At 46.8% G+C, this 26220-nt stretch overlaps 2 protein-coding genes across 3 annotated transcripts; both read left to right on the top strand.

The window, feature by feature from the left end:
* The first annotated feature begins 2787 nt into the window (after window positions 1-2787).
* LOC117898923 (protein obstructor-E) lies at window positions 2788-13805 on the top strand. Of its 2 annotated transcripts, none has more exons than XM_034808636.1 (5): window positions 2788-2966; window positions 8651-8860; window positions 8926-9114; window positions 9177-9387; window positions 13086-13805. In XM_034808636.1, the coding sequence occupies exons 1-5, from the start codon at window positions 2924-2926 to the stop codon at window positions 13138-13140; spliced, it is 708 nt and encodes a 235-aa protein (XP_034664527.1). In that variant the 5' UTR covers window positions 2788-2923; the 3' UTR covers window positions 13141-13805. The 2 variants fall into 2 exon arrangements, with proteins under 2 accessions (XP_034664527.1, XP_034664526.1); XM_034808635.1 differs by lacking the exon at window positions 13086-13805 and adding an exon at window positions 9783-10376.
* A 9233-nt stretch (window positions 13806-23038) lies between these two features.
* On the top strand, window positions 23039-24531 carry LOC117896040 (putative odorant receptor 83c). The gene is made up of 4 exons (XM_034804049.1): window positions 23039-23832; window positions 23886-24075; window positions 24134-24289; window positions 24350-24531. The coding sequence occupies exons 1-4, from the start codon at window positions 23039-23041 to the stop codon at window positions 24401-24403; spliced, it is 1194 nt and encodes a 397-aa protein (XP_034659940.1). The 3' UTR covers window positions 24404-24531.
* The last annotated feature ends 1689 nt before the right edge of the window (window positions 24532-26220 follow it).

Genomic DNA, 26220 nt, shown 5'->3' with positions numbered 1-26220 from the left:
AGTCACGAACCGAAGACAGCGACAAATTACCGTTTGCCAAAAGGCGAGTGCAGTTTCGGGCCAAGAACTTGTTGCGACAGACGAAAGCTGATCGCTGCGAATGGGAGATACAACGAATGGCATGCACTTACCACGTGTGGTGGCAGACACAGAGGTGTGGCAGGGGAATGCAGAGCGTTGGACCAGGCCAAACCACTTTTCTTCCGCGTTGCACATGGCGATGGCTATGGCGATGGCGAGGCGGCGCCGCTTATGGCGACGTGGCGGCTGGCTGCCGCACCCACCCACAAATGGCTCTACAAAAATCAACAATTAACACCCGTTCACAATCTCCGGCGTTTTCTCTGATGCAATTTTAGCATTTTTGAAATATTTTCAAAATATTTTTAATTTAATGCCGCTGGCTGCTGGCTGCTGTGTGGCTTTGGCGTCTTCGTCGCTTTGGTCAGCGCTCAAATTATCTGGCTGAGAATTTGTGTTCGCTGATTTTTGACTGCCGACTGCCGTGGCATAATTTGGCATTCAATTTGATTGCAACGCCTCGTCGACTGGCTGCTGCCGCTGCACTCCCTGAAAATGCCAGAGAGCCAAAAAAATACGAATCCATAACAAGCCCCACATGCCTGCCTGCCTGACAGCTGCACGGCACGAAAAGCACGTTTCCAGAGCCAGAGGAAACCAACCCTAAAAGAATACCAATCCGGGCATTTTGGCTACTGAAACAAAAGCAAAAAGCAACATCTAATGTGAGTAACTGAGGATGAGGCTCTCCTCTATCCTCCATGCCCAATCTGTAGCCGCAAAATGTGGGGCGGGCCAGCGGGCTATTGAAAGCGAAAGCATAACTGACAAGGTGGCTTAGTTGGTAGTTTGTATCTGCAGTTTGTATCTGTAGTTGTGGCTGCTGTTGCTTTTGCACTTCTAAAACTGGTTGGGCTGTCTGGACGACATGTAGGCAGTGGCTGGCAGGCGGGCAGGCCAAGTCTTCTAGCCTCCACTTCAATAACAAAACGCAACTCGACTCCACTCCGATCTGAACTCAAGTCAGCTGTAATTGTTCTGCGGCTCTGCGAGCGACTCTTGGCTGTAATTTCATATTCTTCCTGCATTCCGAAACCTTGAATCACATTTCTTGCATTTAATTGCGAACAATTTTTTGTCGAGATTTTTTTTTGTTGCCGCTGCCTCTTGAAGGCGCCGTTGAGTGGCTGCCGTTGACCGCCGCGCTGGGGCTGGGTCAGTTTTAATAGCTGCTGTTGTGGCTGCTGCTGCCACTGCAACACTTCCATTGCAACAACAGCAACTGGCTGGCCTACCTTTTACTTGCACGCATCGAACGAGCGAACGGGGCTGAGGCTGGGGCAGGGGCTGCGGCTGTCTGGTCTGTCTGTGTGCGTTGACTATGACGATGACGGCCTGTTTTAAATGCCATCCAGTCGAGTGGAGTGGCTCTCGTTGTTAGCTTATTTGTTTACACTTATGTGCATATGTAGTGACATTCCGGGCGAATGGAGACGGAGACCCGCACCGGTTGACCATCGCATTGCATTTCACATTAAGAAATCATGGAAATTGTTTTGATTAACTTTTAATAAGCCGCAAACCATGGATAGAGCGGCAGCAGCAGGGCGAATGCATGAGCAATTGGCTAGATCAGACGGCAAAATGCCACGAGCATGACTCACTGCGACAGATACTCACACACACACACACACACACCCGTGTGTTGCTGTAGCTGAAGCTGCAGGCCAATAAGGTGAAGTTCAGCTATGAATCTGATATTTTGGTATTGTCTTTGGCTTGGCTGACAGATGCCGAGCCCCGAGTTATAATTAGCTGCACAGCTACAAATTGAATGCTGCAAAGTACATAGTTGTGGCCCACACTCACGCAAGCACTCACAAATACACTCACAGACACACTCACAAACTCCCATTCGAATTGAACTTTCGGGCAAAAATTCCATGCGCAACCCCCACCTTAAAAAAATCCATAAAAAATAATAAAGAAAAGTAAAAAATGCAAAACGCAAGCAGCAAAAGTAAAACGAAAAAAACAAACAAGAAGAGAAGTGAGAAGTGCAGTTGGGCCGAATATTTGATGCCCTTTAAGCAGTAATTCAATGCCCAGTGGCAGATATTTCCGATTTTTGAGAAATTAAAATTGTGTAAAAATCACTTGGAGATTATTTAATGATCCAAGAATGCCTAAAAATGTATCTTAAGATGCTAATTAAAAAACTACTTCCTCCTTTGTCTCACATTCATTTACCCAAAGCCACATCCCCCTCTGGTAGGGCATAAAAAAGAGCAAGCAGATCAATTGACAAATGGTTTGGGCCACAACAATGGTCGCGAGGCTGGGCGCTGCTGACTGCGCTGCCAGCCTGGCAGCGCTGCGGCGACGACACTTTGCCCAGGCTGCATACAAAACAAGCAGCAAATACAGTTAAAAGTCGTTTACAACAGCGAGAGAGAGAGCGAGAGAGAGCGAAGTAATGAGAGACAACGCATTAGAGGGAGCGCAATATGGCGTAGCTCTGGCCTACACAAAGCTGACTGCTATGAAGCCAACCCAAGCGCTGTACCGTTGCAATGTCAGTGGACGTGACGCAGCCGCTGTCGCAGCCGCTGCCGCTGCCGCTGCCGCAGTCGCTCTGCTGCTGCTGCTGCTCTGCTAGTCTGCTTGTCTGCTAGTGAGCTGCTCTGCCGACGCCAACGTCTGGATTGTTCGCGGCGTGCGCGCATGCGCAGCGGTATAAAAAGCTCCCGCACCAGCCAGCCAGCCACACACAGTCCAAGTCGTTCGGTCCCGCTGTCACATTTATATTTTTTCACTCAAGTGCGGTTACGTTTCGTCGCCAGCAGCAGCAGCAGCAACAACAAGTTTATAAGAGAGCCAAAACCACCAAATCGATCGCAAAATGAAGAAGTTTTTCGTTGTGTTCGTTGCATTATTCGGAGCCGGTATGTATCTATTGCTAGCTTATGTCAACTGAGAGATCAAGTAGGGAAAGGTGCTGAGGTGCAGCCTAAAAGTTTTTCCGCTTGCGCAACACGAAGGACATTCGAGTGGCAGCAGCAACAGCAGCAGCAGCAGCAAGCAGTGTTGAAAAGTGTACAAATCGAGAGTGTGATTGAATGTTTTTAAGAGCTCTTTGCTGCTGCGCTTGTGCAACGAGTAAATCAACTATCTCCCATTTTGCTGCTGCTCCAATTCAACCCGCGGAGTCGGAGGGGGCACAGCGCACAAATGGAAAAAAAAGGAAAAGGAAAATGAAAAGCAAAAGCAAAACCCAGAGGGAAATGTAATTGAGCAAAGCAAAGCCCAGCCCCGAGACCGTGCCAGCGACCGAACTCGAACTCGAACCCGAACCCGACACGTTGGCTTGCATTTGCACATACAAACAAAGATGCAGAGATACAGTTACGGATATACACAAGTGGGGAGCGTACCTGTGTGTCTATCTCGAATGAGTATCTATTGGGTTTGCTTCGATTCCATTACCTCATCGACGACGCCTTAAAAAGTGGGAGAAGTTACAACAGAGACACAGACAGACGATCGCTGGTGCTGGTTCGGCTTCGTTGCAGCTCTGCAGTTTTGCAACTGAAATGCTGCTGCTGCTGCTGGCGTAATGCCTGTGCAAATGATATTAAGATTTGAGTTACAATCTCCCCCCCACCAACCAACCAACTAGCAGTTTCGGTTATCTAATCCCCAGACTGCTCTCGAAACTTCGCAGACAAAACAGTTTCATTTGAGTTTGGAGTTTCCTTCAAAGCTGCGAGGTGTGGCATCAAATTTGACATTGACATTGAAATGCTTTTCAGAGCTCCTCCTCACACGCTAAAAACTAAAAGATGTTTATGCGACACACGGCTAATGGGAGGGGCGGCTCTGGGCTAGGCCCAGGAATTTTTTAACTACGCCGCAGCAGCCGCTCCCCGTGCCCAAAACCCGTTCCAAATTCCAATCGCTTTTTTGGTTATTCAACCTAAAGCATTTGTGTGCAAATTGCGTGCCAGCAGCAAGCCAATTTCACTGCTCAATTTTAATTACCAACAATTTGAGAGTTATTAAACTTAACAACGAACCACAAACATAAATGTTTAATGGGCCCACTTTTGATGAGCTGCCTGGCCGCTCGGCCGCTGCATTGTCAAGTTCAAGTTGGCTTTAATTATGCAATGGCAGCGGCTATCGGCACTCGGCACTCACACTCGCTTTCGCACTTATTCAGGCTTGAATGCGCGAAAAGCCAAAGAGGCGGGCAGCTGCCTGCCAGCCCCGCTAATCACGGCGATAAACAATTTAAGCGTTCCAAAGATTTCCGAAAAAAAAAACCCAAGCACCAGCACACAATAAATTTCCGCATTTTGTTACGTTGTGCTGTGACTTTTGCTTATTTTGTTTTGTTGTTATTTTCTCGTGTTGCATTCGCTGCTGCTGCTGCTGCTGCTGCTGGCTGCGGTTTGGCATCGAAAACTAACACCAACCGCAGCAGCGGCGGCAGCGGCAGCCAAAAAAAAGAATGTGGCAAAAGACATACAATATAAATTTTGCCATTTCGCTATTGCCACACACCAGGCGGCAGGGCAGGGGCACACAGACAACAGCGAGTCACGCTTGAAAAGTTTTTATTTTTGTGGCAACAAAATCAAATGAAAAGGGCCGCAGCAGACATCGGCAGGGAGTCGCCGGGTGGCAGGAATATTGTATAGGTTGCATTAGGGGCAGCACCAACACACACACACTCTACGGCTATCTATGGTGATTTATGGTGTGCAGAGGGGGGAGGGGCAAGGCAACAAGGAAAGCCAACCAACGCTTTTAAAACTCAATTTGCATGCCACTTTCGGGCGGGCCAACGGCAGCCATCGCAATGGTTGCAAATCAATTTTTCAAATGCTGCCGCGGCGATGCGTTAAATTTGAATAAAAAACAGCAAAGAAATCTCCCAGCGATAGTAAATGCATGTAAATGCCAGCGAAAAGCGTTTAAGACGCGTTCTTTCAGCTAAACGGATTTATTGCTCAATATATTGTATGACGAGCCAGAAACTATTGGGAATGACGCACATGGCAGACGGCACACGGCACACGGCGCGGGTTTCGGCACTCCAACCAAGCGACTCTTTGGCTGCCACCACGAGAGCCATAGACACACAATAGACAAGCAATTGAAACGCAGATTAACCTACATACGATACGACGGCACCGGCAACAGTGTAGGGTAAATATTTAAATATCATTACGCTGTTGTCGGTTGTGTGCAAAAAACTGTTTTTGGAAACAGCCAACAGAACAGCAACAACATTTGGCGGAAATGCCTCACTGTTGTTGCTGTTGCTAAGTAAATAGCAGCCACAGACAGGCCCGGCCAGGCAGGGCTAAGACTCCAACGAAACGTGCTTAAATGTCAGCAATTTTCTTGATTTATATGGCGGCAGTGTCTTGGCAGACAACAATGCCAACACGAGCGATAAAGGCAACAGCACTTTGGTGAATTTGCCACAGGCAAATGATAGATACACACTTGTACCTACAAGTGCCACACACAGACACAGAAAACACCTTGCTGCACGGGCTGTGCTTGCAACTCGCTGTGGAGGCGATTATGAGTCTTCACCTGAGGTGGCCATAATGTGAATGAGACACAGGTCCTTCAGCATTCTGTTTGCTGGAATGCCGAAGGCAGAAAGAAGCCCCACTCCGCTTCCGGTCACCCCTGGCTGGGGTTCAATGCTCCGCCGCCGCCGCTTGATACTCATATTTATTGCCTGACAACTGAGTTGGTCGGCATGCAATGAAAATTTGTCATCATTTGTCATGATATATTCATGATTGAAGACTTGAAGTAGAATTTGCCGGCAGAGATAAAGAATTTGTGCAGCGGAGCAGTTGGAAAGGAATCAAATGGCAATCGATTGGCACAGCAATCGATTGTTGTGTTTCCCATCTAATTATACAAAAATCCTTTTGAATTATTGAAAATGTAGCTACGCATTCATTTGTTAGCTTTCAATTATGAATTCATTTGTTTTTACAACGCAGCAGCGGCAGCAGCAGCACTCGCAGCATTTGCATCTTGACAGTGTCTGTCATTTAAGTGAAACGTAAATTAATTTCAATATGCAATTTATAACAAGTTTTTTGCCCCGCCTGATAGAGCTACTTAATAATAAAGTTTGTGTGTCGGTTGTGCATACATTTTTGGTTAATTAAATGATTATGTTAATGGACGAGCGGATGTACAAATGATAAACAACAATGACAGCGCCGCAGCAGCACAGGTTGGGGCTGGGGCTGGGGCTAATGGTGCGCAATCAACCAAAAAGACCAATACAAATGTCGGTCGAACTGTTGAAATGTCAATAAAAATGCATTATTTAAATGCACACGCAGCGAGGGAGACAACCATCTCTCCCATTCCCACTCCCATTCCCATTGTTTGCGCAAGAAAAAAATTACTTAAACGCTCAGCGCACTGATAGATAAAACAATTATTGCCCAACAGTAAATTAAATAAAATACGAGCCTGGAGCCAGGGGCAATATGTCTAACTAGAGCTTTTATGTATAAATAATCGCGTGGTGCCACAGTTTGAGATTCGCATGCCATTCCCACTATTCAATTCCATTGAAAGGTGTGCCAAAGCGAACAAAAGACACCGGCTCCGGCTTCGGCTCCGGCTCCGGCCAGACTGGGTTAGTAGTTGGTCTAGAATCCAGCTAAACCGGTTCCCTAGAACATGCCTTTGCCTTTGCTTTTGCTTTCGTTTTCATTTCGATTATAGCTGCGAGATGTTATGTCATGAGTTGATTTGCTGATATAACCAGAAATCGGCAGCCTTTGGGCGGCACATTAAGGCATGTTGCACCATTCGTAATTGTTTAGATAACATGTGTGAGGTGTGTGGGAGGTACTTACCGAGCATGTGGCATAGATGTACTCGCACACACAATGGCAAGTGCACAATCATCAGATTGGGCCGAGGGCCGAGGGCCAGGTGTGCGAACGCATTAGGGCCGCGGCTGCGGTCCGTTTCTGTGGCTGCATTGTTGCCACTGCCACCTGCCAGTGCATTGTGGCACTTCTGTTAGATTGCACTTTTTCCGCACAGTTGCAGAGGCAGCGCCGAAGGCAAACTGAAGCGTAAATGTTGCTCAGCTAAGTGCCTGGGAAAGTCTCTCCAGCCGCACAATTTCTGGCTAATTGATTTGGCTGCAAAAAATGCAAAATAAATACGTTAAAAATCTGAAATTAAGGCAAGCTCTCAAATGCTCATTTAAATATCATAAACAAACTGCGTAATTAACAAAATTACAATAAACAAATGCAAAAGCGAAACAACAACCCAAGCGGCGCTCTCGTTGGACCGGCTAACTGACTGACTAACCGAAGCGCTGAGTGCGAGCAGCGTTTATTTTTGGTAACAAATAAATGCAGAGCGAAAATAACAATTTTTAATTAAAGTCTATGTATAATTTTATCGATGCCGCACAGATTTTGATTTATTCGAGAGTCGAGTGCGTCGTGTGTGGCTCTCAAATTTGATATTTGATTAGTTTGAATATTGCATGTTTGTTTGTTGTTGTTGTTTGTTTGTTGTTGTTTGCTTGTGCCATGATTTCTTTTTTCTGCACCCTCCCTGCCCCGCCCCCCCTGGCAATTGTTGCATTCATGCGGCTGCCCCTGGGCGCTCTGGCAATTGATGCCTCACTTTTGATTGAACATTGGAAATGGAAACGTGACCGCAATGCTGTGCGGCTTCGCAATTAGATTATCACACATGGGGCAGGGGGGCAGGGGGCTGCTGGGCTGCTGGGATTATTCCCCCCATTTTGTTCATTTTGTCAGGAATTTCTTTTTCAATGCCAGTCGGCGCGTCGGTAATTATTTTTTGACTGCCGCCATTTGATTTTGCGCATGTGAAAAATGCATTTGCAGTGCCTGGCAGGCGCATACCGCATTAGTTAGTTGTACAAATGCAATTTAGTTCGTTACGCTCTGCGGTTGCATTGAGCCGGAGCCCCTGCCACTGCCACTGAGCAGCAGATAATCGGAGAGAGAGAGAGAGAGAGAGAGAGAGAGAGGGCAGGAGTCCCACAATAAGTCCTTGGTGGCGCGTTTCAGGTGCTTCAACTCTCTGCTCCCTGGCTTCGCTGTAATTTCATATCCACAAAAAAAGAGACAAGCAAAAAGACGTAAAAACGAGGCAAAAGTAAATGCAGTTGGCCCTGAGCTGTCAACAATCCGTGTCCATGTGTCCATGTGTGTGTCTGTGCTGAAAGTTGCCTTCGAGATTTATTGGCAACCGTCGTCTCCATGTCTCTCGGTCGCCCTGTCGCCTCTCCCTCTCCCTGCCAGACATCAGACTTCAGACTTTTTAAAGTGAATGCCTTCTGGGCAAGATGACAAATGGCTGGGCCCATCATCATCATCATCTTGGCACTCATAATGATGCCAGCCATCGCGTGTGTGTATCTGCATGATAGGACTTCCCATGGCCTCGCCTTGGACACTTTTTGGCTGTAATTTTTCAGCCCAAAAGTCTGCGCAAATATTTAATAATCTCCCCCGAACAAATGAGTGCAAACTTTCGGCCTTTACTCATGATTTTCCTGTGCATTTTCCTGCTCTTGCAGCCGCGGCCCAACAGAGCTTTAAGTGTCCCGATGACTTTGGCTTCTACCCACACGACACTTCGTGCGACAAGTACTGGAAGTGTGACAATGGCGTCTCCGAGCTGAAGACCTGCGGCAATGGCCTGGCCTTCGATGCCTCAGACTCGAAATACCTCACCGAGAACTGCGACTATCTGCACAATGTGGAGTGCGGCGAGCGCACAGAGTTGGGTGAGTTTTGACACACAAAACCCTGAAGAAATGGCAGAAATATATTTGTAAATCTCCCCGCTTAGAACCCCCAATCACCACTCCTCACTGCTCCCGCCTGTATGGCATCTTCCCCGATGAGAACAAGTGCGATGTGTTCTGGAACTGCTGGAACGGCGAACCCTCCAGATATCAGTGCTCACCCGGCCTGGCCTACGATCGCGATGCACGCGTCTGCATGTGGGCCGATCAGGTGCCCGAGTGCAAGAACGAAGGTGAGTCGAGGATCACATAACACCCACAAGAGTGGATCATTAATCCGTTTATCCTGCTGCAGAGGTTGCCAATGGCTTTGCCTGCCCCGCTGCCGGTGAGATTGCGAACGCTGGCTCCTTCTCGCGCCACGCACATCCCGAGGACTGCCGCAAGTACTACATCTGCTTGGAGGGTGTTGCACGCGAATATGGCTGCCCCATTGGCACTGTGTTCAAGATTGGCGACAGCGATGGCACCGGCAACTGCGAGGATCCCGAGGATGTTCCCGGCTGGTAAGTTTTGGGCATTTGTTTGCTTGATTTACTCTTAGGCTCTGGCACCTTTGGTTTTGTCGATTTGTTTTGCTTTGGGAGCGCTGTTTGAGTTTTGAGTTTGTTTTTTTTTCCGGCCACGCTTGCACCCAACCAAACCCCACGCGACACGAGACACACGACACACGACACTCTACATGCCACATGCCACATGCCACATGCCACCTCTTTGCACTCTCCGCTACACCCCACACCTTGGACTCAGTCTGTCTGTCACACACTCTGCCACTCTGCCACTCACTCACCCACTGCATACAGATCATACACATCCTTATCTCCTTTATCTCTCTCTCTCTTGGCCTATTTCTGACAATATCTCCTTACCTGGGATCTCCTTTTTGCCTTTACAATTGCAGCGAAGACTACTATGGCGATCTGGATTTGAAGAGCATCCGCAAGAGCGAGCTTCTAGCTGGACTGAACAGTGAAGGTCGCACCAAGGGCGCGTCCAAAACCAAAGCAGCCTCCTCCTCCTCCTCATAAACATAAATAATAATAATAACTAAACAACAACAACAACAACAAAGCAACTACAACAACAACAACAACTACAATACAACAACAAGATCAATCAACTCAATCAGTCCAGTTTTTCCACATTTTCCAACCACTTCCAACTTCTATCGCATCACAAAAAGAATACTCAGACCCGCCTCAAGTCCTTAACTCCAAGTCCTGCCATTTTCGTACTTCTCCCCCACCCCTCCCTACTACTTCTATTTATAACTCTCTTTTCTATCGCATCGTCTACGAAAGCCCAACATTTTCCGAGTCTTTTCAAACCTTCAACTCCACAAAAACATTTTATACAAAATTTCGACCGAAAGATAAACAAAGAGAAAAAACAACATCGAGGAGTGAAAGAATCCTTTCCTTCAAATTTAGAGATTTGTACATTTTAAGTGATCCTTGTTTATAAGCTTATAATTTTATTTTATACATAAAAATGACAAAAAAACAAAAAATATATATAAAAAAAACAACAAAAGAAAACCAAACCCATCGATTTTGCCTGCAAGATTTAACGTAACATTTACTGATCCATTAGTCCCCGACTCCCCAACAACTTAAAGTGCGCTCCTCAAACCAAAAAAAGAACTTTGCTGTCTCGTAAATTATTTATAATTTGCGGTCTATGTGTGTGTGTGTGTGTGTGTGTGTTTTCTCTGGCCGAGAGTCGTCGTTCGAGTCTGTAAATAATAAGTAAACATAAAAGTTTGCCCGACCCCGACAGAGTCATATTTTTGGTCGCAAAATGAAAAGTTGGCTCTCGGCATTGCGACCGGGAAGTCTTTTGCCAATGTCGCCGCTGACGTCTTTTCAAATGCACAAGAACTTTGTTAATTATTCATTAGATTCTATAAACAAAAACGCGATACAAAAACTTTAAATGAATTTTCAAATTATCAACACAATTGCAGGCAGAACCAGAAAACACACACACACGGGGGGGGAGAGAGCGAAGAGAGAGTGTAGAGTAAAGGCTCCTAGAAAGGACACTGGCACCTCGATAAAGGGAGGGAAGGGGGCACCAGCAGGGGACAAGGGCATGGGCATGGCTTCGTTCCGAACTAACTCATAAAAGCTGGCAACTTTAACGTTCGCCAGAGAGGGTATTGCTCAGTGTGTGTGTGTGTGTGTGTGTGTGTGTGTCTACTCCCTTGTTTGTATGGGTGAACCTGCGCTTGTGTTGGTGCATTTATGGCTCTCGCACACACACACACACACACACACACACGCTGGCAGAAAAGTTTTAAAACTAATTAAATAAAAATTATAAAACTATACAAACTCCAGGCACAAGTTGTCGCCAGCTAAAGGACATTTTCTGCTGTGTTCTCTGTGTGTGTGTGTGTGTGTGTTTGTGTGTGCTGCTCTTAAGCTCCTTTTTTGGCATAGAAAAGCCGCGTAAAGAGCTCTCGAATTTTTGGTGCAAATACGAGAAGCATAAAGCGGGGAGGAGCCAGTCGCCCCTGCAACCAAACCATTCAGTTTTTGACATTGCTGCGGGCTCAGCTCTTAATGCCACTCTGCCACACACACACAACCGCTGGATGTCATCTTTTACTTAAATAACCTTTAGAGAGGGAGCTCTCTCTATCTGTTTCTGCGGTTGTTGTTTCTCCTGCAGCAAGAATGCAATCTTCAATTAAAAGTTGTTGGCCCGCTTCCACGCGGGTCAGCGCAACAAATCCTTTGGTTTCCTGTGAGCTCTGATTATGTTTGTCCCAGCCAAGTGGAGAGAGCAACGCACATAAAAGTGTCTTATAAACAGAAATGATTAAACAGAAAACAAAGTTACACAACTGTCCATGGCCAGAGCCACAGTTCAGACGGAGAGACGCAGACTCCGACTCTGACTTTGACTCTGACTTCTGGCAACTTGGCTGGCCCCTGCCACTGCCCCTGCCACTACCCACCCTGATAAGCAATATAATCCCTTTAACATCTTGACTCTAATTAATTTTAATGACGAAATAAACGCCCAGAAAGCACATAAAACTAGAGCGCAGGTTGCTGGGGAGGGGCAAAAGTTATGAGCCGGCAACTGCTTGTCAATACGAGTGGGGCAGTGGGGCGGGGCTCCAAAAAGGGAACGTAAATAAAAGAAAAACAATTTTGGTCTACTAAACAAGAGCCATATTTTGCAGATCCCACTGGCAAGTCGCTTCCAGTTGTGGGGCTCCTCCCTCATCATCTTCCTGCGCATCTTCATCACTCGCAGGAATAAGCCGCAACATTTATGGTAGACCAGCTCCCAAGTCCAAGTCCTAGTCGTTGCTCAAAGCGCTGTCCTTGGGTTTTTGGTCAATTCCATTTAATTTAATTTAATAGCCTTGCGCTTTTTGTCATTCGCCGCGCACACAGCGCGCATTTTCTATGAGAAGCTGAGCCATGGAGGGCAGGGTCTAGGGATTGGGCATTGGGTATGGCCACATATATGGCACCATGTCCTGCAGGCAAGCGGCGCGCTTTCGCCTCGTACTTGTCCTTGTGCTCTGCGCTTTAAAGGCAATTTGTTGTGCGCTGATAATGTTGTTATTGCGGCCAGAAGGCAGAGCGAGCAACCCAACAGCTGGCGTCTTTTAATCCTTGACGTCCTGTTGCTTTTCGCTATTCCATTTTATCTGGACCCGGCCACAAATCCTTGTGTGCACGAGCGCCCAGCCAGCCCTTGTCCTGCCACTGCTCGTAACAAGATTTTAACAATATTATTTTTAATTACGCTTTTAATAAATATTTCCTTTGTCAATTTACAACAACCGAGGGCCGGCCCTTGCGACATCACAGAAACAAAAGAGGAAAGGGAAAAAGGGAAAAAGGGAAAAAAATTAAACAGAAGTTGCTCGCAGCAAAAAAATATTGTATCATGGAGTACAAAAAATTCCTTGAGCTACCTAATCACATTTTGTCGACTTGTTAACCAAGTACCGACTGCACACACACAGCACACACACACACACACACACACACACTCGTACTCATCAGGCAAATTCCTCAGAGCGTGACTGGCAAGAGACAAAACAATTTAATTAAACAAATCAGAGCCAGGCCAGAGGCAGAGCCAGCGTCAGAGAGAATGAAATTTGCCCCCTTTGAGTGCTGCAAGGAATTTATATATTTATTTTAATGCTCTTCCTGCTTTCTGCTTTTTACAGCGAGGATTACTATGGCGATGTAGACCTGAAGGCACTGAAAAAATTGGGCTTTTAAAAATACACCCAGCGCCCACACACACACAGAACACACACACACACACACCTATACAGAATGTAAGTCACAGCAAAGGTTTGAGGCCTGAAAGTCAATGCCAGGCAGGGCAAAGGAGCAGCAGCAGCCAGCCAGCCAGCCCGTAGCAAAAGGATGGATCAGAAGGAAAAACCACAATAACAGTGGGCTTAAAATGCTTGCCACACACACACACACTGACACACACAGAGGAGACCTGCCACAAGCGTTAAAGCATGCACACAGAATATACACAAGAATCGTACAGTTTGACTTTAAAGACTGAGCACAAAAAACACACAGAAAAACACTGCAAACCCAATGAAGAAATAGTCGAGGCCAGCCAAAAGGCCGCAAAGAAGTAACGCTTGACCCCGCCACATAGTCAATTATATTTTGGTTCTGGTTTCAAATCTACAACTGGAAGCCCCACGATGGTCCTTTGATGAGGCAGCAACGAAGTTCCGCGCATTCCACAACTTACCGCAAGAAGTCAAATTTAACTTATTTAACTCAAATACTCAGAAGCCGCAGCACACACATACCGCCCTCACGCTATAATAACTTCAATTGTATTGTACATATATCTAGAGATTCAGTTTTAAGCTTTAAGTTTTCGCAAGCATAAATTTTGCATGGATAAACTTTAAGAAATTTGCAGTTTTACTTGAGGGAAGTTCTTGCAAAAAGGAAGTTAAAGTAAGTATCAGGGTGCATGCCACTTATTTCACTGCTAATCTGCTGCACAGCAATCGATATTTGTGGGTTTACTTCGTGTGTTTTAATCAAATGTTTCGAATATTTCATTCGCTCGCTGCTGCTGGGCGGTTTTCCACAATTTCTACAATTTCTTTTGCACAATTTACTATGCCAGAAGAAGAACAACAACAAGTACAAGTGCTCCTACTGCCATGGCAGTGTGAGTTTGCTGTAGCTGACCGCATAAACACAACACGCATACGCACTGTTTGCCCAGCAAATAGCAAACAAAATGCCTTAAACCCCAAAAAAACAAGTAAATAAACTTAGCAGCACACAAAATATATACAACACGCACGCAGACACACACAGACACACAGAAAATTGATAATTATTGAAAAGCTGAGAGTCCAAGCTGCCTGAAACAATGGCAGCCAGCAGACAAAGGCAGACGCACAGCAGCAGGGAGCGACAGGGGCTGTGGGTGGGTGCAAAAGGGCAAACTATAACGATGCACAAGTGCAACATTAGCCTATGAAAAGATTGAAAAGCATCCGAGCAGCACTACACACAGTGGGGGGCAACAAAGGACAAGCAGCAGCAGCAGCAGGCTGCAACTATGCAACGAGAAAGACATGCTGTTGCATGTTAATTGAAATCAATAAGTGGAACACAGACACAGAGAGCAGCCTGGACATTGGTGTACATTCAATGTGTAGCTGTCGAGCTGTGTGTCTGTGTAGTTACAATGGCGGCCAGAGAGACAGAGGCAGAATGGGAGCCAAAGCAGCAGCCAGTGCCACAGCAGCAACAACACAATGGTAAGTTATCGAAGTAAATGTGGTAAAGTAAATTATTTGCCCAACGGCTAATGACAATGGCAATGGCAATGGCAACAACAGCAGCAACTTGCAACATGCAGCGCCGCTGGTGAGGCTCCATTTGCCAGCAGCAGTCCATCTCTCTCCCCCCTCCCTCTAACACACATCCCTTTTTTATTTATTATTTAGGCAGATGGCAGTTGCATTTTTCTCCATTTGCCAGCTGCTGCTGCTACATTAGTTGTGGACCTGCCCAGCACCTAAATTATGCATTGTTATTTTTAGAATATTTGTACCTAAGCGCCCGACGCCCTATCCCCAACCCCGCTGCGGACAGTTCCGTTTCGTTGCTGTCTTGACTAGACTGGACGGCCCTTTCCTGGGCAGCAGCGACGTGATGGCAATTACTCCAACTCCGACACCCGACACGAGGAGACTCTGGGCCACACGGGCCACACGGGCCACACAGCAACAACAACTGCCGCAATGCAGTCGCATGTAGTTGCTGCTGCAAATGGCTCGTATAACGTGCAAAAACTGCAACTGCAACAACAAAGCAAAACAAGGAGCAGCAGCAGACGCAGCAGCAGAGGCAATAGCAGCAGCAATACACGGCAAATGGCAGCAAAGAAAATTATGCCAGCAATAACATTTACATGTCTGCGTGTCCGAGTGCTCGTATCTGTGTGCATAAGTGTGTGCCAAATTTATACGCCAATACGAGTCGCTTGTGGCAGAGAGAGGCAGAGAGAAAGAGAGAGGTCACAGTTTTCATTTCCAAACACTTGTCCGGCAGCTCCACAAAATTATAGAAACGAGAATAAACCGCGCGTGGAGCTGGCAGCGTAATCAAGATAAGTGCCGCCCATTCAAGGTATTCATACTGAAAGTAGAGCCAAACTGATGATATTTCAGAGTGAAGCCAACAGATATTCAAAGTCAATCAATTGGCTCTCAGGCAGCACAAAAAGCCAACAACTTTTGCCTCAGCTTCAATGACTTTTCTGTAATTTATAAATATAAAATAAATGCCCATAAATGGCATATAAACCGCTGCCCACTTGAAGTGTTGTTGGAGTAGCTTAAATAATTATTTTAAAGACTGAATGAAGTCTTACATCATTAAAGTCTCTCCCACTTGCCTGTCAAGTCTTAGTCATTGGTCATCAAAGCCAGGAACGGCCCGAGCCCGAGCCCGGCCCGTGCTTGATTCAATAAAAATTGGCTTCCTCTTGGCCATTGTTAAGCGGGCCACTAATGCGGCACCGTTGGCAAGTACTTTTACCGAATAAGTGGCAGCCAGCACAAAAAAAAAGGCTGCATGGCTGCAAGTCGATGCTCAAGGGGCGGTCTACTTCAGTGATACGGGCACTGCTTCGACTGCTTCAGCCACTGCTTCTTCCACTGCTTTTTCTACTGCTTCTTCTGCTGCTCCCTCTGCTACTCTTTCACTCCTACTCCTCCACTCCCACTCCTAATATTCCTGCCACGCAAAATGCAATGACAATGTTCGCTTGGCGCTGCCTCTGGCTGCTGGCTGCTGGCTGCTGTTCGATGTTCAATGTGCTTCATGACAACGGCGTCCAGGCATTGCTTATTTTTATTTGCCTGGCCAGGACTAATGCCCCAGCGCAGAGCAACAGCAACAGCAACAGCAACAGAAACAGCATGCAATGCGCTCTAACGCCCTTATCCTTGTAACGACTTTGGCGTTGCCATTCCCTTTCCCCATCCCTTTCCTCTTTGCTGCTGTAGCCACGATGGCTGCTGCGCTTTTGCGGTTGACCGCATTTGCTCGGGAAAAATCTGTTGCTGCCAAAGTATTGGCCACTGGCCGGGGTAGCAGCGCTCGCTCTTGACCGAGTGAAGCTATAAATATCTGCGATAGCGAAATGCAATTACGTGGCAACAATGAATACAGCGGCAGCAGCAGCAGCAGCAGCAGCAGCAGCAGCAGCAGGAGCAGCATCAGCGATTGCTCTCCCCACACTTCGACCTATGCCCAGCCACCACATCCGGCAATTGACAATGATGATGTGTACGTAGTTTTTTGTCTTCTAGTGCGGGGGCACATGGCATTTTTCTACAACATTCTGCTGCATTGTTGGGCGCTCGCTCAAGGAGCGATACCCGCGATGGTCGTGGCTCGAGCACTGGCTACGCTTTTTTGCTGAATTTATGTGCTGCTCGAGTAAGGTTCAATGCTGGCTATCATAAAATATTGAAACGGACAACGCACCAAGGCTTGTGTCACACAAACATAATCCATGGAAGAATTTTGATCAACTTACGACTCTGCCTTGAGAGTGCCGAGGAGCAGCCTCCTAACGATCCCAGGAGTGTACGTAGCCAGAATTATTTTATTTACTTGGGACCCACAAAGAGGGAAGCGCCTGCCTCCCTGCCGCCTGGTCATCTGGCAAATAATGGACCACCGCCACAAAGTAATTGCCATGGAGAGCGGCACTCCACTCCTCTCTGCCTAACAATAGCCCACAGGTCGCTGCCGCTGGCTATTAACTCAACGCATACCGAAAATAGTCGAGGCGCACATTCCTGTGGGTCAGCTCCTCCCCGCTCCACCCTGCACCTACAAACTGTGGCCATAAAAATGGCAATTTTTCCAGTTGTCAGCGGCAAATGCGTCGTGGCTTAAGTTACGGCGATTGGCTGACAGTTGACACCCCAGACCCAGACGCATAATTACATTCCCGAGTCCCGAGTCCGTGGGTGCCTGGTCGCTGGTCCCTGGTCCCTGGTCCCGCTGCTGGATCCACGCCCACATGCCACAGCAATTGTAAGTCATTTGAAAACAATTTTGATTATATTTTTTCCAAACGATTTCACAAATCCGCTTTATGCCATAGCCACAGCCACAGCCACAGCACCAGTCCCTGCCCCAGCTCCTGGCCCTGTCCCAAATCAGAGTATAGAGCGGAGCGGAGAAAAAAGTGCGTTTTGCGTATGGGTAGTTAACAACATGACTCCCCCAATAATAATAACATACATTTGCAGCGTTTTTGCCAGCTTTCCTTCCGCTTTATACATGGCCCAGCAAAAATAAATGTTTGGCTGTAAACGACCTTAAAACAAAAAACCCAAAAGCCGAAACGAGGCTGAGGCTGGGCCGCAAAAACAAACAGAAATGCCAGCACACAAATAAAATCAAAAGAGAAGCCCGAACCTGCTTGCTATTCCAATTTTTTGTAAGGTTTTTGTTTCTTTTTGTTGTACCTTAGCAAGGGGTACATAAGTTTTGAGCAGATGGTTGGCCAAAAAGGGGTTTGGGTAATGGTTTCGAGCATCGAAATTCGAAGACAACAATCAAAGCGTTCCCAGAGTCTTACTCGCAATTAGACTCAATCGAATGACTGCACCAAATGGGTGCTGAATCTTCAAGAGTATCTAGAGTGTCGCTGCTGGATTTCGGTTGCTTCGTTTGCCAGCACGCTTGTCGAGGCAAATTTGCGAGTAACAAGCAAAAGTTCACGCAGGCTCTAGCAAAAAAAAAAAATACCTCCCAGAAATGTGCGTAGCATTAGCCGTAGTCGACTTGATTTTGATCGCTTCAATGAACATTAATACACAAGGGGAATGGCCATGGGACGGCTGCAGGTTTGGGGTTGCTTAAGTAGGCGTACACTGCTTGCTTTTACTTAAGTTGAACCAGCAAGCAGTGGCCACTGCCGTGAACTACCTTTCGGCAGGAAGTCTATTAATGGTTTGTCCGCAAGTTGAAATTATACAGGATATTGAAAAGCAAAACCAGCCCGGGATCAGGCTGGGCAACAATCTGTTCAGCGGCTTAGCATCAGCAGCCACAGTTGCCCATTAAATGTGTGCCTTAGCTGTAGCTTTACGAGTATTCATATGTGTATTTATCTAATATAGAGCCTGAAAGACTGTGCCCTGCCCTGCCTCCCGGGGCAACATTATTTGCTGCTACACTCCAAAATATTTTGTTATTTCTTCTGCGAGACATCGCGTTTGCTTGGCAAATGAAGCCTACTTATAGGGGATCTTGATTTGGCAGTGCGTAAACATTGCCCCCCACCCCGCACGTGTGTGTGTGTGTGTGTGTTCATGTGTGTTTGTGTTTGTATGGGGCTTATTTCCGGCGTGGCATATCTCGTTTTAGATGCCATGCCACAGCAATCTCTTTTGTGTTGCGTTTCGCGTTTTCCTGTCATAAATGCTGCCGCCGAACCTTTGTTACGTTTCCGTTTCACTTTTATTTTAATAATTCACCCAGCATTTATGGTATGTACACACATACTTTTATTTATAAGTGCCTTGCCGCACGGCCACCCTGTGGCCTGCCTTCCTGCCCACCTGGCCCATCCGCCAACATCCCATTGTACACGTCATAAATCTCATTTTTTCCGCTTCCGCTTCTGCCGGCCCAATGCCCGAACATCGTGCGGCCTTATGGGGTGTCCGTGCTCCTTACAATATATGGTTGGGGGTCGGCACTGGCCATGGCTCATCAATGTCAATGAAATAATTGCTAGAAATCTACGAGAAAGTCTCTTTGATGTAATTCCATCTGAAATCTCCTGGCAACAAGTGCAATTTACCAAACTCCACTTTCAGGCCGTTAGCCCAATTTTCAAATCGTTAAAAATGAAACTGAAAAATAGCCCCACGAAAAGTCCTTGCTCTTTCCTTGTTGTGCTAATTTGAGTGAGTTCTTGTGCCGCGACTCTTATACTTCCATTCAGCGGAAATTTCCCTGCGTGCAAAGAGCAAATTTCCCTTAAATGGCAGCGCGACTGGAAGGCGCTCAGTGAGTGATTCTCTCTCTTGATTTGCTCCCCTGCTGCGGTACTTTTTCTCTTTGGTCATAAAATAGACCTTGCTGCCGCTGTGGCTGTGTGGAAACATTTGTGGCCTACAATTGTACGAGATTTTGGGTGCTTTAGTGAGTGAAAAGTTTGGTGGCAGGTGGCTGATTTCCGACCTGCCCTCCCACACACACACACACGCACACCTGCCACACAATTGCCAGCACATTACTTGGGGGATGTTCGAGTGAGGCAAAGCACTCCTGAATGAAGTGGGTTTCCTTCTTAATTGTTCAATTATAATAGTTGAGCATCGATCTAGCAAGGGATTGGGTTTGCATTCTGCTGGGTTTGGGCTTGGAGCTTCGCTTCTCATTTAATTTGTTCTTTTTCCTTTACCCTTTTTTTAATAAAAATATTCTGCACATTTGCATTTGTTAATTGGCCTTATTTGCTTTCAAACATGACCAATGGCGGTTGATTATTTTGCCGCTTCCTTTCTCGAAAGTGACATGGCAGATTGTGTATATATTTGTTGGATTTCGCTTCACTTTTTGCATACTTAGCGGCTGCGTCTGGGTGCGGCATTTGTGTGTGTGTGTGTGTGTGTCCAGGGGAATGACAAGTGCCCAAAAAAAAACACAAAGGAGCAGCACAACAATGGGAGACAGCAATAGAGAGTGGAGTGGAGTGGAGTGGCGAGATCCACTCTGGCAAAAAAGTTATGACACACCTACAGCATTTAATCTGACGTCCTTGTAGTGGCTCTCGGTCTCTGTCGCTCTGTCTCTTCGTCCCACTGTGAGTGATAACCATCAATCAAGCTGCTGTCTGCCGGCCGGGGGACGCCCTGGTTAGATGGTAGGCGTTACACCGGACGAACACTGGCTTTTGCCGACGGAGTTGCCATCGCCAGTCCTTTGTCATGGAGGAGTTCATTTCAATCATTAGCGTGCCAAGTCAGGCAGCTCCTGTTGATGCTGTCAAATTAATAAAGAGCACTGCCCGACCAAGGGTTTTGGCCGATTCTATGCCGCCTAGTGGCAGCCTCCACTCCACTCCCCTCCCATTACCAATCCCCCACACGCTTCCAGTCAACGCAGCGTACAGTCCGGCCGGCCCCTAGTGCGGCGCTCATAATGCCCATAAAAAATTTGTCATCATTAGCCGAAGCGAATGACGATGACGGCCATGGGTATGGCTTGAGTCTGCTGTTGTGTGGCTGCTGCTAATCTATCAATGTGTGTCCTATGTGTGCTCCGTTCTCTGCTGGGAGGACACACTTTAAAAGATTGCCCTGCCTCGGCCCTTTTCTGGTGCATATTAGTCAAGAGCTTAAAGCGTTCGATTGATTGATTATGCGAGGACTTCGGTCAAAGGTTCCGGAGTCGCTTTAAGGCTTTAAGCTGGCCCCCCATTAAGGTTATTAAATATGCTGCTTTGTTCGCAGAGGCAAACGTGTGTGCGTCCGTTGGTGTGCGGCTATTAGAAAAGATAATGGATTGCGAATATTAATTTCTTTGCATGCCGAAAAGAATCAACGTAGAACAATGCGTTTAATCTTTATAGACACGCAGCCATGAGAGTAGAATGAAGCAGGGCAGAGTAAAGCAGGGCAGGGTAAAGCAGTGCATGGTAAAGCAGGGCAGAAGCAGCGCACAGCTGAGCGGAGCTGAGAAAAGTCTGTGGGAGAAAAGCCGAACAAGAGTTGGGAACGGACAATACGTTGTGCCAATAATGATAACCGGAAGCCATTAAAGGAAGTTTCAATACAAGAAACACACACACACACATGCACACACACACACACGCATGAATAGGCAGCTTGAGGCATGCTGCCCTTCCTTCCGCTCTTCACTCTCTGTGTGTGCGTGAGGCTGTTTTTGTTGCTGTGCGCCTCTGTTGTTTGCCTTCCATTCCCACATTGCATCGTGGTCGTCGTCAGCAGCAGCAGCAGCAGCAGCGGCAATATTGTAATTTTTATTCCTCTTTGTGCCATTCATGCGGCAAGGCAAGGCAAGGCACAGGCAAAGGCGGCATCAGGCATCAGGCGGCACCAGAGGAGCACCAAAAGGAAGCCGAAGCCGAGGCAGCCAGTCGAGCGTTCAATTCCCTTTCAATACGGAAGTGAGTAAAGGTTGGGGGCGATGGCAGTGTCCCGGGCACACGCACCTTGCAATCTTGCTAATGTTTTTTTTCTTCCAGCGCGTCTTAAGATTGTCGCCGCCTCCCGCCTCCCGCCTGCTGCAGTTTGTGCTGGGCAAACAGCCGCCAGGTCGATGCGGAAGTCAAGCAGGAAAACACAGTGGTGATCCGTGCCGTGCCGTGCCGTGCCGTGCCGTGCCGTGCCGTGGCTTAGGCTTCTGAGACATGCGGCAGGCGGCAAGCGGCATCCACATCCGCAGTGGCAGCATGTTATGCAGCATGTCAGGCAGACAATTGACTTGAAACGCGGAAAGGCCACAGCAGGGGGCACGGGGAGCAGCGGCAGGGTCTGGGGGCCAACCCATCAATGGCACTCTCGCATTTTCAATTGATTAAACATCAAACACACGCACACACACAACGTTTTTCGGAATGCGTGTGTGTGTGTGTGTGTACTGCTTGCATTTTTTACGTGCCGCAGCGCAAAAATGTCTGAGAATATTATACGAAAAAGCATTATGTTGATATGCCGATATATACGCCGCACAATATGAAATTCCATTGCATTTTATAGGCACACAAAAGAGAGAGAGAAAAGGAAGGCAAAGGGCAGGGACAGGGACAGAGGCAGGCAGTAAAAACCTGCGGCAGGCCATTGTGAGGCATAAACAAAAGATTGCAGCAGATGGAAGGGGCGGTGCCGGATCGGCCAGAATAACAAAATACCGCAGACAAAAACCGAAAGCTGTTCGAGCGTGCAAAAAGGTGAGAGAGCGAGAGGCATCCTCAGGCTTAGGCACGGGTAAAACTACAAGTACAAGTGAGTAGTTTTACGGGGGGGATTGGCCTTTAGAAATGTGGCAAAGTAAAATTTATAGCTTGGAAATTAATAACAAAAGGGCACACAAAGGAGCAGTGTGGGCGTTTGACTAATAACATTCACCGCACTGTGAAGTGTATTAGACAACAGTGCGTATGATGAATGCTATCGAAAGAGTCCCTGGCTCTGGCTCTCTCTCTCGAAGACAAAAGGCGAATAATTGTGTGGCGAAAAAGGGGAAAGACTGATAGAGCCGGCAAGACAAAAGCTGGAACGTATTATTATTGGGTTGCTCGGATAACCCCAGGGCGAAATGGTTTTTCCCTGCTTTTTGCATTCTTTTCTGTTCTCTTGCACTTCCCTTTGTTGCGCCACAATGAGTGCTGTGGGTTGCCTTTTTTAATATGGATGCATAAATTAGATTAGCCAAGACAACAGTCGCTGGAAAATATGCAGAGCTTGAGACGAAATTGCTGCGATTAAAAAATCAATTGCCATTGCTGATAATTAACCCGTAATGTTGATAATTGCAGCCACAACAAATACGAATATTATTTCAAACATATATAAGCACAAATCCTGGACATATCCTGCAGTTACGAAGTGCCAGTGCCATGGAGTCCGTAAATCCCGCCAAGCGCTTTCGCCAGCTAACCAAAAACATCAACGTTTGGACCAATCTCTTGGGCGTGGATGTGCTCGCGCCCAAAGTGAAGTTCAACTATCGCACCTGGACCACAATCTTTGCCATTATCAACTACACGGGCTTCACCATCTTCTCGATGGTGGACAATGGCGGCGACTGGCGTGTGAGCCTCAAGGCCAGCCTCATGTTTGGTGGTCTGTTCCATGGTCTGGGGAAGTTCTTAACCTGCCTGCTGAAGCAGCGCACCATGCGGCGACTCACCTTCTTTGCCTGCAACATTTACGAGGAGTACGAGAAAAAGTCGGCTTCTAATTACCGCACACTGGACCTGAACATCGATCGTTTGTTGGGGTTAATGCGCGGCATACGCAATGGATATATGGCCACGTTCCTGCTCATGACTGTCCTGCCGCTGGCAATGCTCCTGTACGACGGCACGCGGGTCACTGTGATGCAGTACCAGATCCCAGGGCTGCCGCTGGAGAGCAACCTGTGCTACTCGATCACCTATCTCATCCAGCTGGTGACAATAGGTGTCGCTGGCTGTGGCTTCTACGCGGGCGATTTGTTTGTTCTGCTTGGACTCACGCAAATCTTGACATTTGCGGATATTTTGCAGCTCAAAGTGGAGCAACTTAACGCTGCTTTGGATCGGAAAACTGAGGCAAGGGCTTTGGTTAGCGTTGGAGCACACATAACAGGCGAGGAACAGCGACTGGAGCTGCTCTTGGAAGTGATCAAGTGGCATCAGCTGTTTACGGAGTATAAAAAGTGATCCAAAGTGGCGCATAAAATACTAATCAATCTCCCCCCAGCTACTGCCGCACTGTCAACGAACTCTACCATGATCTAATTGCCACCCAAGTGCTCTCGATGGCTGTGGCGGTGATGCTCAGCTTTTGCATCATTCTCACCACTTTTCACATGCCATCGGCCATCTACTTTCTGGTCTCTGCCTACAGCATGTCTGTCTACTGTGTGCTGGGCACCAAGCTAGAATTTGCAGTTAGTTTTGGCACATCTAAGCGTGATTTTACTTAAGTTATTTATTTATATTTCGCAGTACGATCAGGTCTATGAGACCATTTGCGGCGTGGCCTGGCAGGAACTTAGCTGCGAGCAGCGCAAACTGCTTAACCCCATGCTGCGTGAGGCACAGAATCCGCAGTGCATTAAACTGCTTGGCATACTGCCGTTGTCCGTGCGAACTGCTTTGCAGGCAAGTCAAGCAGTCGAGCTAGCGGAGAGCGTTGGCGCCTAATGCTATTTGTCTTTGCAGATAATAAAACTTATTTACAGCTTCTCCATGATGATGATGCAGAATCGCACTTAGAAAATAGAGCAAAACACATTAAGCAATTTTTATCAAATTAATAGAAACCCTAGAAATCCCAATGGGCATTGAAAAAAGAGCTTACATTAATCCATGTTTGTAAACACTTTCAGCAACGGATTTAACTTTTTTTTGGGTTAAATCTCTCAACCTCTCAATCATGATGAGCCCGATCCCCTCGCACCGCCCAGCTGTACACGCATTAACCTTGGCCACTAATTGCCAACGCACACTGAGGCTGAATTTATGGCAGTAGAGTCAGTCCTTCCCCCCGATTCGAATGCATTAATTGTGCGTCTCATTAAGAGGGGAGTTCTTATGCAACACAAAACATTTAATATATTTCGCATATACGCATACAAATTTTAATTTATTTTTGAAATGGTTCGCTTCTTGCTGTTTGGCCAGCCAGACATTAATAGCCCCACGACCCAGGGCCAGGACCAGGCCATGATTAATGCGCATTTTATAAATGTGGTTGGGATAAAAAATAATAATCATTATTGTAACGTTATAATAATGCAGTAGTAATCAAGTGTGCTGTGGCTGTTATTGCTCCTGTCCAATGAACATAAAAAGAGCGAAATGATTTTAATAAAATCAACAGTCAGCAGGTCGACAGCAAGGGGAAGGCACAGGAACGGGAACAGCAGGGGGGCAGCAGCAGCAGCAGCAACAGTTTGGTCAACGCACTCAACGACCTTTTCGGATGCGAAACAAAAACAAGCAACGAGCGCGAAATTTACGAGCATTTCACATTCCATAATTTACTTACTTTTCCATGAGCTATTTAATTATGCTAAATAATGGCCGCAAGGGGGTTGAGTTGAACTTTTTGTTTGCTTATTTATGCCATAATGATCGCAGCGCTGAAAGCCATTCGAAAGTTGAGGCCAACATTTAATTGCAAAATTGGTGAAATGTTTTTAATATTCTACGGAAAACAAACAGCAAAGACAGCAAACAACAATCAACACAACATTTTAGCCTATTGAGTGTATTGCCATTAAAATCTAATTGCAGTGACGATTTCCTTGTGGAATGAGTATTTAATTTAGCGCAAAGTTACACAAACAAATCAATTGTGATCCCTGGATAACGCAAAAATGAGCAAGCGCGAATTCGCTCCAAAGCGAGCTCCAGTAACGACAGCAGAGCGAGGGCAAGAACCACCTAGAGCGAATTGAAGCTGGAGCGAATTAAGGCCAGAGCGAATTAGGGTGAAGGCGAGCTAAGCCCAGAGCAAAAATCAGATCACGGCGAGAGAGACGCCGACAGATTCTCAATACAGCCTGCGAACTAAAAGTATGTGAAAAGAGAACGGAAAACGAGCGAAATTGAAATTTAATTGCTTCTACCATCCCATATGAATGTAGAATTTCCTTTATAAATCGTGACGTGGATAGCTTGAGCTTGGATAAGCACTAAAACTGAGTGCGAATTTCCATGCTTAATTTTAATGTGTTGCCCCCTTTGAACCTGGACTTTTGGTAGTGCCAACTTTAAGTTAAATATGCACATCTTTGCTGCCCATAAAGTATACTCCACAACGGCGACCCAGCGCAACTCATTGATACTCAGGCTCTCAGTCTTTTAGGGGGGAATCATCCTCTCTGCCAGTCTAAGTACACAACTGCTCAGCGTAATGCGCGTTGCGCGCTGCCCGTGCGACAGGTCTCACAGCCCATCCGGCTGCAGCTTCCGAGGAACACGAGTAATGCAATTTGTTTGCAGATAACAAAACTCATTTACAGCCATGTCCAAGGCACTTCACGGCAGTCGGCAGGCACTCTAACTCAAGCCACTTAATGTCAAAT

The sequence above is a fragment of the Drosophila subobscura genome, chromosome O, assembly GCF_008121235.1.
Source record: "Drosophila subobscura isolate 14011-0131.10 chromosome O, UCBerk_Dsub_1.0, whole genome shotgun sequence".
NCBI classification, from domain to species: Eukaryota; Metazoa; Arthropoda; class Insecta; order Diptera; family Drosophilidae; genus Drosophila; species Drosophila subobscura.
The sequence above is the reverse complement of the archived record's forward strand: the minus strand, read 5'-3'. Positions and strand labels throughout refer to the sequence as shown.

Coding starts and splice junctions, on each gene's coding strand:
- LOC117896040 (XM_034804049.1), top strand. CDS start 23,039: ATGGAGTCCGTAAATCCCGCCAAGCGCTTTCGCCAGCTAACCAAAAAC. Junction 23,833..23,885: donor TGGCATCAGCTGTTTACGGA/GTATAAAAAGTG, acceptor ATCTCCCCCCAG/CTACTGCCGCACTGTCAACG. Junction 24,290..24,349: donor CCGTGCGAACTGCTTTGCAG/GCAAGTCAAGCA, acceptor TTGTCTTTGCAG/ATAATAAAACTTATTTACAG.
- LOC117898923 (XM_034808635.1), top strand. CDS start 2,924: ATGAAGAAGTTTTTCGTTGTGTTCGTTGCATTATTCGGAGCCG. Junction 2,967..8,650: donor CGTTGCATTATTCGGAGCCG/GTATGTATCTAT, acceptor CTGCTCTTGCAG/CCGCGGCCCAACAGAGCTTT. Junction 8,861..8,925: donor CGGCGAGCGCACAGAGTTGG/GTGAGTTTTGAC, acceptor CTCCCCGCTTAG/AACCCCCAATCACCACTCCT.